This window comes from Anoplophora glabripennis, unplaced genomic scaffold (assembly GCF_000390285.2).
Source record: "Anoplophora glabripennis isolate ALB-LARVAE unplaced genomic scaffold, Agla_2.0 scaffold139, whole genome shotgun sequence".
Classification (NCBI taxonomy): Eukaryota; Metazoa; Arthropoda; class Insecta; order Coleoptera; family Cerambycidae; genus Anoplophora; species Anoplophora glabripennis.
The window spans coordinates 944,079-961,617 of record NW_019417300.1 but is presented as its reverse complement, the minus strand read 5'-3'; the positions used below and the strand labels follow the sequence as shown (position 1 = coordinate 961,617).

Sequence of the window (17,539 nt, the reverse complement as noted above, 5' to 3'; positions counted from 1 at the left end):
TGTTTTAGGTGAAAGATAATTTATGCACTTGATGTTTTAATTAAGTCCTTTTTTAAATTTACATATTTCACAATTCAATAAAATATTCACAACTCACTGCGTGCCATGATATGGGGCCCATCCTACAGATATCGACTAAATAAAACTTAATTGAAATTAACTTAATTAATCAGACAAATGGAGATCATTGTATTAAGTTACTCTAGCTTTCGCTAAAGGTCAGTCATTTTTAGAACATCATAAAAGTACCTTAATATCAAACAGAAAACCGATACAATCACGCTGAAAATGTAAGTTGTTCTTTATTTAATTTTATAAACACCTACAGTGTCTTCGTCAACGATTCACCTATAATGTGTCGCATTAATGACCCTTCGCTCCCATTATAACTTTTCCGAGATTAATTAACGTCGGATATAGCAGACATTCCGCAGAGACAAAAGCAGCAAACGGCAGAAACGACAACAACAATCTGGGGCGTGGAAGATGGACGGTTTGATTAATTAGTCGTTTCACAATTATGCCGAGAATATATCCTCTTAGTGATTAACGTCGATCAATGACATTTAATGCACGATAAGGGATCGGGAAGATATCGTGACAGCCATCGAAAAAATCTCGCAAGGGATTGAAGAGGCATGCATTTTGTGTGATAGTGTCCCAAACGCTAAGAGAACTCTAGAAGGGAATTCCACGAGTGCTGATCAGCAATGTGGTGTGACAAAAAAAGTATAAAAAAGTGGTCTGTTCCTCGCATTGGGCCCATGGTATGTATTTGGACCCCTGAAGAACTAAAAACCACTATATCGATTTACTACTGCAGTCTTTAGGTACAGTTTTAACTTTAAAATCTAACTCATTTTGTGCGTCTTATACTTCCTTGCCGGGACTGGTAAGAGTATTTGAGACAGTATCCTGCAACTCGATTGTATATTCTTTGTTTCTCATTTTTAGACATTTGCCAATTTTTACTCAAATGACTCAATTTTTTAATCATTCATAAGGCATTTCTTTGGGTGCTACATACCAATTTCGTTGGTATCTTCCAATCCGTCATATTAGGTAAAAATAAATTATGTATAAAGCTTTATCTTATCCTCACTATTTAAATGATTCAATTTTTTAAACATTCATAACGCATTTCTTTGGGTGGTAAATCTTCTATGGTAAAAATAAATTATAAAGCTTTATCTTATCCTCACTATTTAAATGATTCAATTTTTTAAACATTCATAACGCATTTCTTTGGGTGGTAAATCTTCTATGGTAAAAATAAATTATAAAGCTTTATCTTATCCTCACCATTTCGCCCTATTTTAGTCGATTTTTTAGCGTTTTATTAAAAAATGCTCTGGTAGATCGGTTTTGGGTCCAAATATCTAAATGCGTCAAAAATTATTGAGGAAAAAACAACTTTTTTATCTTTGACTGCCTATATGTTTGTTATTATTAATTTTTGCACCAAGGTAAGTTAGGCTTAATCAATTTTATGGTACTTCATAGTACGTGCAATTTATGACCATCTAATTTCATTTTCTAAAAATGAATGACATTTAATGAATCCATTTTAAAAAGGGAAGAAAAAACTATTATCACTTATAACTACTAAATGAATTGGCAGGTACCAACACGTTCAAGGTATACTGGATGCCAAGACATGAAGTCATTGAAGGAAATAAAAAAAACAAATGAACTTGCAAAAAGAGACCTGCAAAAATTTTCTGAAGGTTAGAGTGTGCTTTCGCTGTGCCGCTGAATGTGATGTTAAGGCTTAGGCGCAGGAAAATAAATTCAGAAATTAAAAAAAAATCCTATCAGATGGAGTCAACAATATTCTTCGATAGGTACCAAAAGTACTTATGCAAAATATGTATAATCCTACAATCAAGTCCCCTAACTGCTGATATTGCGGGAAACAGCTATTCTGTAGGTTATACAGGGTGTAAGAAGTCTGACTGTCATTAGCATGAGATAGAGTAATCATAAATGAACAAAAAAGTTGTATATTACAGTGGTGTAAGATTAACTTTTCAAAATGAAGTGAGTTCTAATATTGGGAAGTTTCGTCACAACGTGACAACAGCGCTTAACCTAATGCTACACAGCTGATGCACACCAATCGAACTTTTGTACAAGTTGGACATTTTGATAATTTTTTTCTCGGAAATGGTTGAGTTTAGGACCCATGTCATATAAGTTTTTTTTGTTTATTTTAATTATTCTATTGTACGTATTGTATTCATAACTTAAGGCAGTCAAACTTCTAACATCCTGTATAGTTGAGACATCTAGCCGTTTGTCTACTATCGACATAAATTGTATCATACTCAAATATACAGATGTGAAATATAAGCACCAAACAAATATCTCCTTAAATATTCCTGAACACATGTATATTATAAATTGTAGTACATCAATGAACCTTATTTCTGTAATAAACCACCTTAATTTACCGAAATTATTATATTTATTTCCAGCAACAGCTAGATAAACTTAACTGCTGTTGACCGTAGTTATTATATTAGCTATTTACTATACTATATAAACCTACGGTCTAATAATGATTTTATCGTGAACACCGATTTGTAGATATATTCCTGTTTATGTAGGGCTGTTGTCCGCATAAATGTTATTTTATCTATTTCAGAACCGAACTTTAAACATATAGAATAAATATACTGTATCAGTTATCATCTAATAGTTCAAAATTTATTAAATTTTCGAATTCTGCATGTTTTTATAGAGGATTAGTGAATTGTATAAATGCTAATCATGTTGCAAATGAATATAGTTAGGACGATATTATGTTGTATTCATTCTTATCATTACTCAGTTCGATATAATTCTGATCTAATACAAATACTTGTAGATTTTTTGAATAAAAGAAATGTAACTTTCTTCACTGCAACTGCCTTTCTTGCTACTAGAAATCGTTAAATAGTTCTCAAATGTATTATAAAAACAGTCAAATCAATTTACTTCTTTTTATGCAATACGTAGCTAGGGAACGAACGATTCCACAGGTTCTCAATAAGTTTATTGTTTTATTGTTTTATTGTTATTAATGTTAAACGCCGTTTTGCATTTCAATGATTTTGATTATTGAAAACAAGTATTACTACCTACCATTAAAATATTCTTTCCAACTTTGTAAACACCCTATTTTTTGCCCACATCTAATTTACTTGAAATCCAGTAAAATGCTTTGGAATGTTTTATTTTTATTCATCAACCATTAAGTTTATGGGACTTATCGTGGAGACGTTGGTTTTTTATTTCTTAATAAACTGTTTTATTGTACAGATGTTAAAGTTAACTTCTTTGTTGCGAATGACTGAGAAGTTATATACTGTTAGTATAATGTTCGTAAATGCTGTATATCAAGAGATTAATCTGTTAATTTTGGAGGGTTCTGTAGCATCAAGAAAATTAAATAATGGAATAAAACCCAGAGTCGCTAAAGTTTTTAAGAGAGTCATTCGACTTGTAACAGTTTCAGTGGATTGCTTCAATTTCATTAATGTCACTTAAAGGATATTTCTTAAATCTTCTATTGTCGGCAATTAATGCTATCTAATCTCTAGAGGTATTTACTTAAACGGCACAATAAATTAGTTATGTTCTGCATGACTGTTACGACACATTTAATGTTCAGTTAGGTAAAATTCTGTTAAGCTATAAGATTACTTGAATAAATGCTTAATTTTAAGGAAAAATAATTGTTACAGTTCAATACTTTAAGTGTGACGAAATCGTTATAGACTAACTTGAAAACTAATTATAGGACCCAGTGTAAGCGTACAAAAATTGACCAAACCAAAATAAGGTTAGAATTCTTATAAAATATTTTTTTATACCAATTCTAATGGCAGAATAGACTTACGAAGTGTGTGGTGATGAAAATGAATTTTGATACTTTTCTTTCTTTTAATTTATTTTTTTAATTTACTTTAATTTATTCCTGTTTTTTGTCTTTCATTTTTATGTTATGTATAAAGTGTGTTTGTCAAATTTTGTTAGTGAAAATTACATTAGCAAACAGTAAGATTTTCTAGGCTCTTATTTTAAAAATATGTACGGTTCTAACATAGTAATTATGTCGCGCTGCTCGATGTGCACTATGACATAAAATCACAAATATTTCCTAAACTGTTAATTTTACCGAGTTGAACCAAGAGGCTATTATCGTTGGAAAATTCTTCAGGGAACTAATTTTTGTTACAGGCAGATTGCGATCGCCATATATGCAAAAATTCTGGGTTTTTAACCATTGAGTATTGTCCGTCCCTTGCGTTTTGGGCATAACGAAGTTTCACAATATTAAAAATAAGTTATACACATGTTTTATCGATCACCACATTTGCATCATGCTGAAGTTAATAGTTTAGAGACTGTAAATAAAAATAACTTTTTAATTTTCACCATTGAGGGCCCGTAACTTATTAACGAAGGCCCACATGAAAAAAATATATATATATGAAAAACTGACATTATTTTGACCTCATCTATTTGTACTCGACTTTTATGTATCAAGTACCGGGACACCCTGTATATTTCATTTTAATAAATTATTGAAGTTTTGAAAATCAACGTTATTTTTATCATTCAATTTAAATTATTTTTTATCGTTTTGAATAATTATTAACAATTGTTAATATCATAATTCATAAGAACAACTACTAATAATAAAAACGTGACGTCATTCTCGGTTTTAATTTTTTATTTGTCTGCTTTTCTCAGTGTTTTTGATTGCGTAAAACTATTTTCAGAAAATTAACCGTGGCTGATCCTTTTTAGTGATTTTCAAATTTTCTCTTAAAATTATTCATATTATTACTTTTGAGTGAATTATTTTTTTTTGGTATATACCATAGCCACTGAAGTCCAATAGATTCTCGAAGTAAGAATTCAAAAATTCCACGAACGTATAGGAAATATTCATATACTTTTGTGACGCCTCCGAAATATTTACCTTTGTATATTTTCTAGTACATTGAAAGTACGTAAATCATTGATTATACATTTGTTTCTTTCTTCATTCTTATTATCATTATATTATTAATTTTAATTATTAATTCAAAATTTATCGAATATTTTTTATTGCATTGATATTTTATTAGAAAATTTTTGAATGAAAACATTACATAGTTACAATCCTCAAAATCAAATTGTAGGTATGTTACTGCCATTGTGAACCTGCCATTAAAATTACATTATTTCTAATAGTTCCGTCCCATTAGCTTATAACAATGTTATTTGATAGTTGATTTAGAGCAGAATTAACGGGTAGTTAAAATGACAATGAAATAGATGAATTTTCGCTGTCGTAACATGAAATTTCACTAATGAATGTTGATTCAATTCAGCGGTTACTTCATTAATTTAATCACATAACAGAAATACAGGAAGCTTCAACGAAAAGGATAATATGAGACGTAAATATGAATGAAGTAAGCGAAAGTCTGAAGATAAGAAAAAAGACTGCCCAAATATGGTATTTTGAAAACTGTTCAGTTTTGCACCTTGTTTTTGTATTTGTTGTACATTTTTCGCGAAATATATACATATATATAAAAAAAAATAACTGCAACTTACCTCCAAAAACATGTTTGGTGAAATCTTCCGTACTGGTATTGTGTCCATTAGTAATAGCGGTAGACATGTCCGGAGTTACTTTGACCTCAGAACCCGCCACCTTAAAATAGACAAAAAAAATATTTTTAAGATAACATATCCAGAATATTTTTGTATGATACATATACAAAATGTTTTTTATTATAACAGCATAGAAACCTTTCAGGAGCCTAGCTAAAGCATATATTTTGTTATGGTTAACTAATTTCTATTAATGGCTAAATTATATTTCTCTCAGTTTAACTGTAAAGTTCACAACTTGGACGTAACAATAAGCAATTTTGAAAAACACGAAAATTTTTTTAATGTTTGGCATTTCGTCCACATTAACATAAAAAAATATTACGACTTGTCCCAGTGGTAAAAGGTATCTGTTTTTACAAAGTTATGTTCCATCACGATTTCACTTTCTAACATTCCGTTAATTTCATACGTTTAGTTTAATGGTTCAGGAACAGTCCAGTTACGGAGTAGACAATAGTTTAAGTGCAGTTGCAAAAACATATTATAACTCGACTATTTTTTTAAAGTTAATTTTGGATTAGTATTCTGGAGAATACATCAAAACTGCCTCTCACTTAAAATTATGTCCTACATTATTTGTATTTTGTATACATACAATAATAAACAATAAACGAGCTGAACTAAAAAAATTACAAATCTTGGAAGTGAAGGAACGATATTCTTATTCGACAGATATTTGTACCTGTTCGATAAAATTCAGAATATACTTCTTGTTATGTGAAGGGTATTTCAGGGTAACTCCATAGCTAATAAGTTTGGTGTACAAAAAAGTGTAGTTGTTAAATTTTGATACATAAAAAGTAACAGTAAATCAATGTGGTGTAATTTTTCAACTATCCAAGAATTTAGATATCCATATCAGTTTATATTTATTTTTTAACGGAATAAATGACGACACAGAACTACCAGCAGAAATGCCAACAAAATTTCTATAAATTAGATATGTTGAGATTAATATTAATTGTCGATGTACCGTCTGAATGTATATCAGAAACGTAATAAATAAATTGATTTAGAAAAGAGGGAAAGAAGGTGTTTACAGCAGCAAAAAAAATTATTTACAGAATTATTGCAGGAATATTTGATTTTGTTTTTTACCTGCGCATTCGCCATATTACAAAATAATGACAGGAAAAGATAAAAAAATATTATGATATATTACTTGTATATTACATTACATACAAACTATTTACACAACATTTTTGCATAGCCTCACAAATAATCAACTTACAGAAGACATTTTTTTAAGTGACACACACAGGCTGTTACAAATTCGCTTCTCACTACAGATATCTCGGAAACGGTAAGAGATACGAAGTAACTTAAATGAGGGCAAAGTTGCGTAATCAGGGAACCAACATTATGCCTCTAAAAAATCAAGGCTAACATGATTAGTTTTCGAACTATTTGAAAAAAAACGAAATTTTGTTTCAATTTCGCATTGTTTGAGGTGATACCTATTGAAAAAAGAACATTTTCCCATGCCAACTTTTTTCCCTCTATCGAAGGGCGTAATCAATTTTTATATGTAACGTTTCGTTTCTCCAGGACCATCATCAACTTAATTTTTTTCAAATACGAACCTGGAAATTTGATTACATTTTTTTCAAGCCTTCGTGATCAAGAAAAAGTATAGCACTTGTTAAATATAAACTCAGTTGCATATTAATTGAAAAAATAATCTGTTTCTAATACATCACGTTTATAACACACTCTCTTGTCTATAACTCCCTTATTGCTAGAAATATAACTTATTATTTGAAACAGAAATTGACAAGCTTTGAAACACTGCACATAGTTTTAAGAAAATCTAAACGTGTGAAAATTCGATTTAAAAAAATATGTTAAAAAATATGTTTTTCAGTAAAAGGATGTTAAATTATCCTGCAACATAGGATCTATACAATTTAAAAAGCTTCTGACAACTCTTCAATCAACAACTTGCTTAATAGTGCTGCCGCTACAGCAGCTTCAGAAACAGAATATTGTTATTAATAATGTACAGAGCATACTAACTGGTCCAATTATGTAAAAGTTACTCTCGACCGTCCGTGACTCCGCATATTAACCACAAATGGGCAGTACTTAACCCACAACGGAGGTCGCTGGATGTACACCTATCACGTGTGTGAGGGAAGGAATGTGATTATAAGGTCATCATATATTTATGAAAGGTTGAACGTGTATAAACAACAAACAGTGCTTCGGGCACGAAATTAAATTTGGGCGAAAGTTTTAACGAAACAAAAACTTTTTTGTTTATATAGGTACTTTGTAAAAAAATAGCGCAACAAACTTGCGGGGAGAAACTAGTCAAAATTCCTTTTAAAAGCCCCTTAAATAATACATCAGAACTTTGATTTACTCGTATACTCCAGTCGAATTAAATCATAAAATCTAAAAATTAAAAAAAATAATTAGTAGCCATTTTATTGCACTTTTGCAATAAGTTGCAAAATTACATTTTATCTTCATTTTTTTTACTGCCCATGAAAATCTAGACGACCTATTAGCTCAGTCATTATAGACATGAAACAGCCTGTTTCGGGAAAAAATACTATTAGAAGTTTATCTGCGGAATATTGTTCANTTTGAGGCTTTTTACACCCTTAATAAGTGGTAAAAATTTCAGCTCGAAAGCTTAATTGGTTTGGAGTTGGCGGCATTTGTTATCTAAGAAAATGCTATTTTCAATTCACTTTTCCCAAGCTCACAGGCGTTGTAGAGTTTCGATCATTAGTTGTTTTTGTACCTATATAGTTGTATGGTCATATGCATTTACTGAGAATTAAATTTTTCAAATTTAATTTGTTTAAAAATGACTGAAATATGTTAATATTTATTAAATTGTTAAGATAGGTAATTATTATAAAATAAAATAGTAACCTCTATACTTTAGTTTTCTTCGAATTTAAAAAAAAATCGAAAGTTGATTAGAAGCTGAGATATTTTTTTTTATTTAATTGCAGTGACCTTAATTATTAATATAAAGAACCGAAATTTGGAGAGAGTATACATTAAGAGCTATATTTTCATGTCCTACATTAACATTAAGGTGAATTCAACTATTTAATTGGGAAAAAGAAGATAGCGGCGATACGTTCTGTTACTTGGTCTAGCGAACGAGTGGGGAGAGCGAGGCGGAGCATGCGCGCTTAACAATTTAAAAAATATTAACATTTTTTCAGTCATTCTTAAACAAATTAAATTTGAAAAATTAAATTCTCAGTAAATGCATATGTCCATACAACTATTTAGGTACAAAAACAACTAATGATCGAAACTCTACAACGCCTGTGAGCTTGGGAAAAATGAATTGAAAATAGCATCTTCTTAGATAGCAAATTCCGCCAACGCCAAGCTAATGACGCTTTCGGGCTGAAATTTTTACCACTTATTAAGGATGCAAAAAGCCTCAAAAATCCTGAATTACAAGTGTCTGCGATGAAAATTGTATTAATTATTAGCAATTAAAAAAAGCGGACATTTTCGACCAGTTTTGAGCCTTTGCGCATAAACAAATTACCGGATTTTAATCGGAATTGTCTTATTTTACAGATTTATTTAATACCTACCTTTTTTGTATAAACCTTTTTTCTCTATGGATAACAGTTTTTTTACGCGAGTCAAAAAACCACTTTTCCATAACTTTGACCACTGTTTTAACAAAGTTTCCCAACTAGTCTCGAGTAGATTTTTTGATATTTTGTTTATAACACGTTTCTGAACAATATTCCGCAGAGAAACTTCTAATAGTATTTTTTTCCCGAAAAAAAGCTATAATGACTGGCCTATATCGCAAAATTAGATGTTTTACGTTGTAAGCAATTGAAGAAAATTTGTGTATCATCTCTTGAACTAGTATTATACCTGTGTCTCGTCTGCATAAAAATGTAACGACATTTTTTTTAATAGGAGCCTCTATATTTATAGATTTCTAAAGACGAATTCAGCGATACCATATAAGGTTATACCTACTTTTTTGGCATAGTTGTCAAAAAAATGTAAAAAATTGTCTTTTATTTCGTACTGATGACTACTTTAAACAATCATAGTCTCTTTTGTACTTTAAAAAACGTACCTACTCTTTATTAATCTTTTCTACTTACTTTAAAGCTTATTTCCTTCAAAAAACATCGATAAACACATAAAATTCACTAAAGTACCTTAGGTATAACGTGAGTCTTTTTAGTTTCATTTGTTGTTGAATTATTTTGAAAAATGTTTGCACGCTTAAGCGAAAAACAAGGAATTGAAATTTTAATTTTGATTGGATGCGGAGATAAAATCCGTAGTCAACAGAAAGTATGTGATGCTCACTGATAATGAAATTCATCCATTAGATCTATCTCAGCCAACTTCAACTTCTCCTCAGTTCACAGAACTCTGAAGTCAAAAGAGGCTTCCTTACAAAGTTAACGTCTTACAAGAACAATGGGCAGATGACACCGATAGAAGATTATAGTTTTGCGAGAAAATTAGAAATTTATATGAAAGATAACCCAATTCAAAAAATCACATAATTTTCACTGGCATCATTCAAGAAAGAAATCAAGAAATAAAAATACTACTTCTGATTTTAAATCTTTTCTAAACATTTTCAGCTAAGTTTTATTGTTTGAAATAGTAATCCTTTTAAAATTTTTAGCAAACTGTTACGAGTTACAAGCATCTTTAATTAAATGATACAAATTTTGCGATATTAATTTACACAATACGATTTGCTTAAAATTTAATGATTGCAAGAAAAAAACATTTTTCAAGATTAAAATACAAGAACTGAAATAGAGGCTATCCAAACAGCAGAACAAAAGTATAATTGCATTTAATGGACCTATCTGATACTTTATTCAAATTCTGGTTACAATATATTGGACAGCCAAGTGTACATTTGACCTTATTCTGCATACTATATAAGTTAAAAGTTTCTCCTTCAAGTAATTGTATTCTGTGTAACAAAGTTTAATGGTAGTTTCTAGCACTATGTCAACATATTGTATGTGCTAGCAAACATGTCTAGTTTTTGAGCTAACTTTTAGTAAACCAAACGGTTGTATATGCAATTATCCGCAAATGTTTAATAAAAATAATACGGAGATGTATTTTAACAAAATTTAAAAAGAATCATGATTTTTTTAACAGTTTTAATGAATTTCTAGGGCAAAATTTCTGCGTAATTTTAACTATGATTAAAATTTATCGTAATAGTTGCTCCATGCTTCTAGGGACGCTTCAAAAACTTTCTTTGTAGGCTACGTACATTTAAAATGTATAAGTATGTTATAACTCTTCTGTGGACCGTAAACACTGATAGATCATTTTGTCCAATCAAATTAAATTTCTCAAGACGGAAATGAAAATTTAATTAATATTAATTTCCTTTAATTATGCCAAGAAGCGGACACTACTATGTCCAATGAGATATTTGATTGTCTTGAATCGGTCGGTCCCTGTTTTTTTCGTCATGTACGATTTCCACATGGACTTTAGACCTAGAAGGAGATTATGTTTTCCATCATTTTAAATTTGCCCCCTCTTGGATTTCATATAAACAGCGCCCACGGTTGGTACAACTGTGGACAAAAAAATGTCGACCTAAAATATTTAAAAATACGTAATTAAACCTGTTTTACAAAGAGTTTAGTTTAAAAACTTTTTATTGTCCACAGCTGTATAAAATTGAAAGTCCCTTGTTTGAATTAACTGCTAAACAACAAAATAGATGACTTCAAATAGAAACTCCTCGAATGTTCAACCGCCTACCTGGACTATTATACTTTAATGAAATAGCTTAGGCAAATGTGTAACGATTATTTTTTCGTGACGCATTTGTTCGCCTAGTTTCATTTGCGGGTTTGGTAAACATTTTTTTTAAAAGCACATTTTAGAGATTAGACTTTAATATGACACGGACACTTTATTGCTTTTTATCCCGCCCAAAGATGAAACAACAAACAAAATAATACGAAGTATCATACCGAGACGGAATTCGTTGGATATCTGAACAGTTAATTTCGCATTGATAAATAAAGCTGAACGAAAATACACCACAAGGAAACGTACCTCCTACGCTGGGTCCGTTTTTCACCGAAACAGTCAAATAAACATTCAGTTAAGAAGAATTGAGAATGAAAACAGTAATACTCATAATTCTTCTGATCCACGTGCGCCGTTTAGGGGGGCAAAGGGGAGGTTGCCACCCCCAGAAGTTCGGTAATAGTTAACTAAACACACAATAGTTATCAGAGAGTTATCACAACAATAAATAAAGTGTCGTCATTGCGCTTAGTTACTTTAAAAATATGCTTTTTATTAGAATTCTTTATTACATTTTCTTACTAACACATATTCACCAATAAAAGATGTAACTGTGAGCTATATCTAGTGACCAATGCTATAAAATGCCTGATACCTATAGAGGCCAAAAAATGACAGAAAGTGACCTGTATTGCAGGTACTATGAAAGCATAACCAATGCCGCCCCTGTGGGGACGAAAGCAAAACTTTAAGTGATAATATTGACAGAAACAATTGGTCTACGGGCTATACAAGATGTTTCATAATAGTATGTCTTTATTCTGCGCTTGATTTTAAATAAAAAAAGTTTATATAAACATATGTCTTTACCAAGAAACAGGTGGTTAAAGTTTCAATAATTTTGTTTTTTTTTTTTTGAAAACCGGCTTTTAATTTAGCGAGTTACAGGAAATAATTTTTTGTTTCTTGCTTGAAAACGGTACGAAATACGAAAACATTGTAAGAGACAAAAAAGTTTCTAAATTGAACAGGGAATTAAATCTTAGAAAAGGCCAGTGACGTACCGGAAGAAAGTTTGGGGGGCTGAAAAGAGGCCTGACTCTAGAAAAAGTATCACCCTGTATCTACTACTGTACTGTACTGTACTATTAGGCAGGGCTAATGATGCAGATAATCTAAGTTAGTCTACGTTCCAAATTTGAGCTACATATCTCAAAAGTTGTAGAAGATACAAAGATAAAACTGAAATATTATTCAAACTATAACACTCTGTACCATGGTAACGAAATATTTACGGACATATGCCCTTGTTTGTTATTTTGTGTATCACAAAATCGCCGATTTATATATAAAGTTTAAAAAAAACGTTAAAATTGCTATTACAACTAAATTAATTGCATACGTATGACAAATTTTTTTATTAGAAAAAGTAAGGACTATGAGAAATTGCACAATATTTACAATAAGTGTTTAAAGAGTAAATCATTAAGCATATTTTGTATTCGTTAGGATCTAAAAATAATGTTTTCTTCAAAAATATTTCTTCAATGCAAGAAATAATTGAAAAATGTAGGTATGCAACAATGCAACTGTAGAAATAGAACAAGTTTACTAACAAATACAAGCAGCTAGCAAGCACAGTAGTAGCTCTTAAAAAAATGGAAAGGAACAGGTTATTTATAGACGAAAATTCATAATTTTCACATTTATGTCTATGTATTATTAGGTAGCTTAAGTTTTGTTATCTGTTGACCAAATTTTTGTTAATATCGTGGTGTGATTCATATACATATAGTGGAGTAATTTATTTCATAAGGATTATTAATTTTTAAATAAATTATCATTTTTAATACCTAGGCAAAATTATTGATTATGTGATGGTTTTTATTGTACTTTCAACAGAACATAGTGTCATTTATTTAAGAATTTCAAATATCTGACGTTAATTATAATTCAAAATCACTATTAAAATCTTACAGTCTCATCAAAATTTACAAGAGCTATTGTAATACATACATATCTTGGTTTTTATGTATTTTTACTTAGCAAAGGTATTATTATTATTATTGATACTGTTATAATTAAATAATTATCATTAAATAATGTAAACTTTCAATAATAATAATTTTTTAGCCTTAATATAGACGACATTTTAATGATAGATTTTTTCCTTTCTACTTTGAACAAACGATTAATTAAATAATTATTAATAACAAATTCGTTCGATGATTAGTTTTTGTTCAGTATTTCTTTGTGCTTATATGCAAGTTCTTACAAGACGTCAAATTTCAAATAGAATAATAAACAAACGATTTGACGTCTCTAGCAGCAAGACCAAGAACTGAAAGAATATATTGTCGTGTTTTGCAAGAAGATTTTTCAATTTTTTTGCTTCGCCCACAACTAAGGACCGCATTGAATATTTTCTCTTTACCAAAACAGATTGTATCTGTTTAACTAAGCTTCATAAGCAAGAAAAGTACATATCGATGGAAATTTTCCTTAGAATTCAAGTACAATATCATTATAAAGCTTTGTATTCAAAGCAAATTTGCAAATATGATTGTTCGTTCTTGTAATTACATTTACATTATTTTAAATGCTAATTCAGATCTTTATAATCTCCATCTTCTTATTTACTCAATTCTGGAAACAAATCACTGTATACTTTTATATACAGTTTGTTTTATTAATGAACTGAAAATACGGTGAAACGCATAAATAAAATAGTTAGAGCGTGGGCAGTTAAAATAACCGCTGTTTATTTCAAAGAACCACAACATTCGTAAAAATATGTTTAATTACAGTCAATATAACTTGGAGTTCATTTGAATTTACACTGACTTCTAATCGAGATATGCGCTTTGTCTTAAAATAAATTGTTGAAATCCTTCCAAGTAGACCGTTTTATAAACATGTACTTTAGACATAACCGTTCTTTTATATTTTAAGTAAAATCTCCCAAAAAATTATATTTCACAAAATTAGACTTTAGTAATTTTTTTATGAGAAAAAAGGAGCGATACATTCTGTCAAAAAAGTATCCGGAATTTATCAATAAAACGCAATATATTCAATTAATCATCAAAATCCATTTGAAGCAATAACTTTTTCCAACGAACGACCCAGATATCAAATCACTTTTTAAACGCATACTCCGGTGAGGATTTCTACTTGAAACGTGTTCCAAGAAGAGGTAATTTGAGTTTGAGAAAGAGGAAAAAGACAGCATGGGTCATATCCGGCGAATATGGTGGCTGCTCGATGACATTTGTTGAAATTTTGGTCAAAAATTCATTCAAAGTTATCGCTTTGTGTGACGGTGCATTATCGTTGTACAAAATCCAAGAATTATCCATCATTTGAAGACGCTGAAGGACACACTTTAGGTAGATTAACAAATTAACAGCTACTACTTGACAGATTGGGCTCAAACTTCATGTCAGAGTAGAGTACTGCTAACTTTCCACCAAATTAGAAGAATTTACTCGTACTTTACACGGAATTTTTAAATGACAACTCCATATACTACTTTGACAGAATGTATAATTTGTTAATACTGTCTAAGATTTCTCTATCACAATATCACTCACAAATATGTGAAACAATAAAAAAAATTCAACAAATCAAAAAACAAACAAAAACCATATATTGCTACGTATGGTAAGAATTGCGCTTTGAAACTGATGAAAAATACACTAACACTAAGGTTTTCATTTAAACTTATATTTTTTTTATGTAATTATACATTCTAAATTATTGCTAATAAGGACCATATATCAAATTTGAAAAAATCCCTAAACTGGAAAACTGTTAAAATAGCTTTAAAAAATAAAATGCTAATAATTATCATAAGAATTTGTTTCGCCATTTTTATGAGTACAATAAACTCTAATGTTTTGGTTCATAGATTTCGGACACCCTATGTTTGAAACTCGACTAAAATTTCAGTTAATTAGCGATATGGATCATCATTTGGACGATAAACCAAAGATGTGAAGTAACATAAAAAATATATTAAAAAGAAAAAATGATATTTATATCGATATAAAACATATTGGAAATATTTTTGCCGAAGACAAGTTTCATTAAGATTTTAATTAAATATTTTGTTATTCTCTGTTTAAAATGATAATATTTATAACGAAAATTTCGAGGCTGTTTGGTTATTTATAATTGTGCACTCGTTGCTCCTGAAAATAATTTTGAAATAATAAAACGTTTATCTCTGTATGTGCATTCATATTAAAAATTAATTTTCATACAAGCCATAGAAGCATTAGGAATTTTAGAAGAGAAAATAATGCCCTTCCGTCAGTTTGGAATATTTGGTTCAAGGGTATTAGTTGTTCTAGTTCTGATGTTTGTCCCATATTATAATACGCCTTTAAATTTAGATCTATAAATAAAAATTAATGTTAGGAAGATTATCCGAGCGCGACAGATGAGAGCACAATTTCGTAATTTATACGCCCCAGACATGCCCTTGACATTGTGATCATTACAAAAAGTTTATTATTTCTTAAAAAAAATAACTTTTGACGTAAAATCGATTTACTATAGCTGCGGAAAAAATATATTTTAAAATTAGTTGGACCTTTTTACAGGTATTTTTTTCAAATATAAAATACATATAGTAAAGATGGTCAAAATATTTTTTTAAATTTGAAGTGGATTTATTTAAAAAAAGTTATTTTTTTGAAGTCATTTGTTTCATATTAACTTTCAAGTATAAGTACTGGCAATGCAGCAATTTTTTGGAAATCCTCCAGAAAAGTATTTATGTACTATCATACTTTTTGTTACTTTTGAAGTAATATTTAACGTTCTCTATTTTCGAACTCGTACTTTTATTTTATGTACATATTTTACGTTATCCTGCAAGTAAGGAAAATATTGTGCTTATCTCGTACTGTTGTTAAATAATATAATTTTAATCTACACAGGTTTTTCAGAAAATATACAACGCGGTGACATATTCGACGCTTATCATTGGTATACTAACAATTTTGAGAGAAAAAAAAAATCAGAAAACATTGCTTTATTTTATGCTGTAATTGCTACGTGCTGTCAACAAATACTCGAAGAAATTTTACTTATTTTTGTTTTAACCTAAAAAATATGAAAATATATCAGATACCTACTAATTAGATTCGTGGACTCAAAATATGCAGATTTAGGCTAATTCACCTATATGGTGAGAATATAACTTTTTCCTCTTTCGGGCAATAATGACAACTATTTTTTATTTGATAGGTGATACCATTTGGAAGTTATTGGGTCACTTGTAAAATTTTGATTAAATTAGTAGTTTGAGTACAAAAAAATATTTTTGTATACATTATCTTGCAACTCATACTACAATGCTTAACAAAGTGCCAGTAGGTTCTGATTTTATAGGTTGACTGAAATTGAACTGAAACTGAAATTACAGTCAGCCTAGAAAATCAGTGACTACTGACTACTAGCACTTTGTTAAGTATGGCAATATGGGTCGCAAGATAATGTAGACATTTAAAAAACATTTTTTGTCCCAAACTGCTCATTTAATCAAAATTCTCTAAGAGGCCCAAAATGTTCCAAATGGTATCACCTATCAAATAAAAAATAGTTCTCATTATTGTCCGACGGAAGAAAAAGTTATGAACGGTTATTATCACCATACATCAATTTGGTAAGAGTTTTAAAAAACACTCTGTATAACACCGAAATTTGTAGATTGAAAGCATAAGTCCACACCCCAAAAATAATCAAAATCGATTAATACATATTCGAGTTATTTACAAAATTCAAAAAAGATTCACGAACTTTGAGGTCATCTAGCGACTAAATGAAGCGATTTCGGATATAGGTGAATTAGCCTAAATCTGCCTATTTTGAGTCCACGAATTTGTGGTCTTCCGTTGTACACGTTAATGTGGCACACCCTGTATATATTGTATCCGTGTATTCTTGTATTTCATAACAATTTTCTAGCCGTATAACTCTAAGAGATTTAACTACAAATTATTATCAAGACAACATTATGGCTGACAAAAAATTTAGTGGATTCGAGTTTTGTTAATACAATAATGACGTAACTGACCCATAATTAGTCAAAAGTGATATTTGATTGGTCATAAAC

At 29.9% G+C, this 17,539-nt stretch overlaps 1 protein-coding gene across 1 annotated transcript in view; it reads right to left on the bottom strand.

Moving 5' to 3' along the window:
• Positions 1 to 17,539, bottom strand: part of LOC108906334 (band 7 protein AGAP004871-like) — a gene marked incomplete at its 3' end in the record, with an annotated part of 115,653 nt that overhangs the window by 95,182 nt on the left and 2,932 nt on the right. The window contains exon 2 of the mRNA XM_018709565.1: positions 5,596 to 5,695. Coding sequence (XP_018565081.1) covers positions 5,596 to 5,662 — 67 coding nt within the window. The remainder of the gene's footprint in view (positions 1 to 5,595; positions 5,696 to 17,539) is intronic.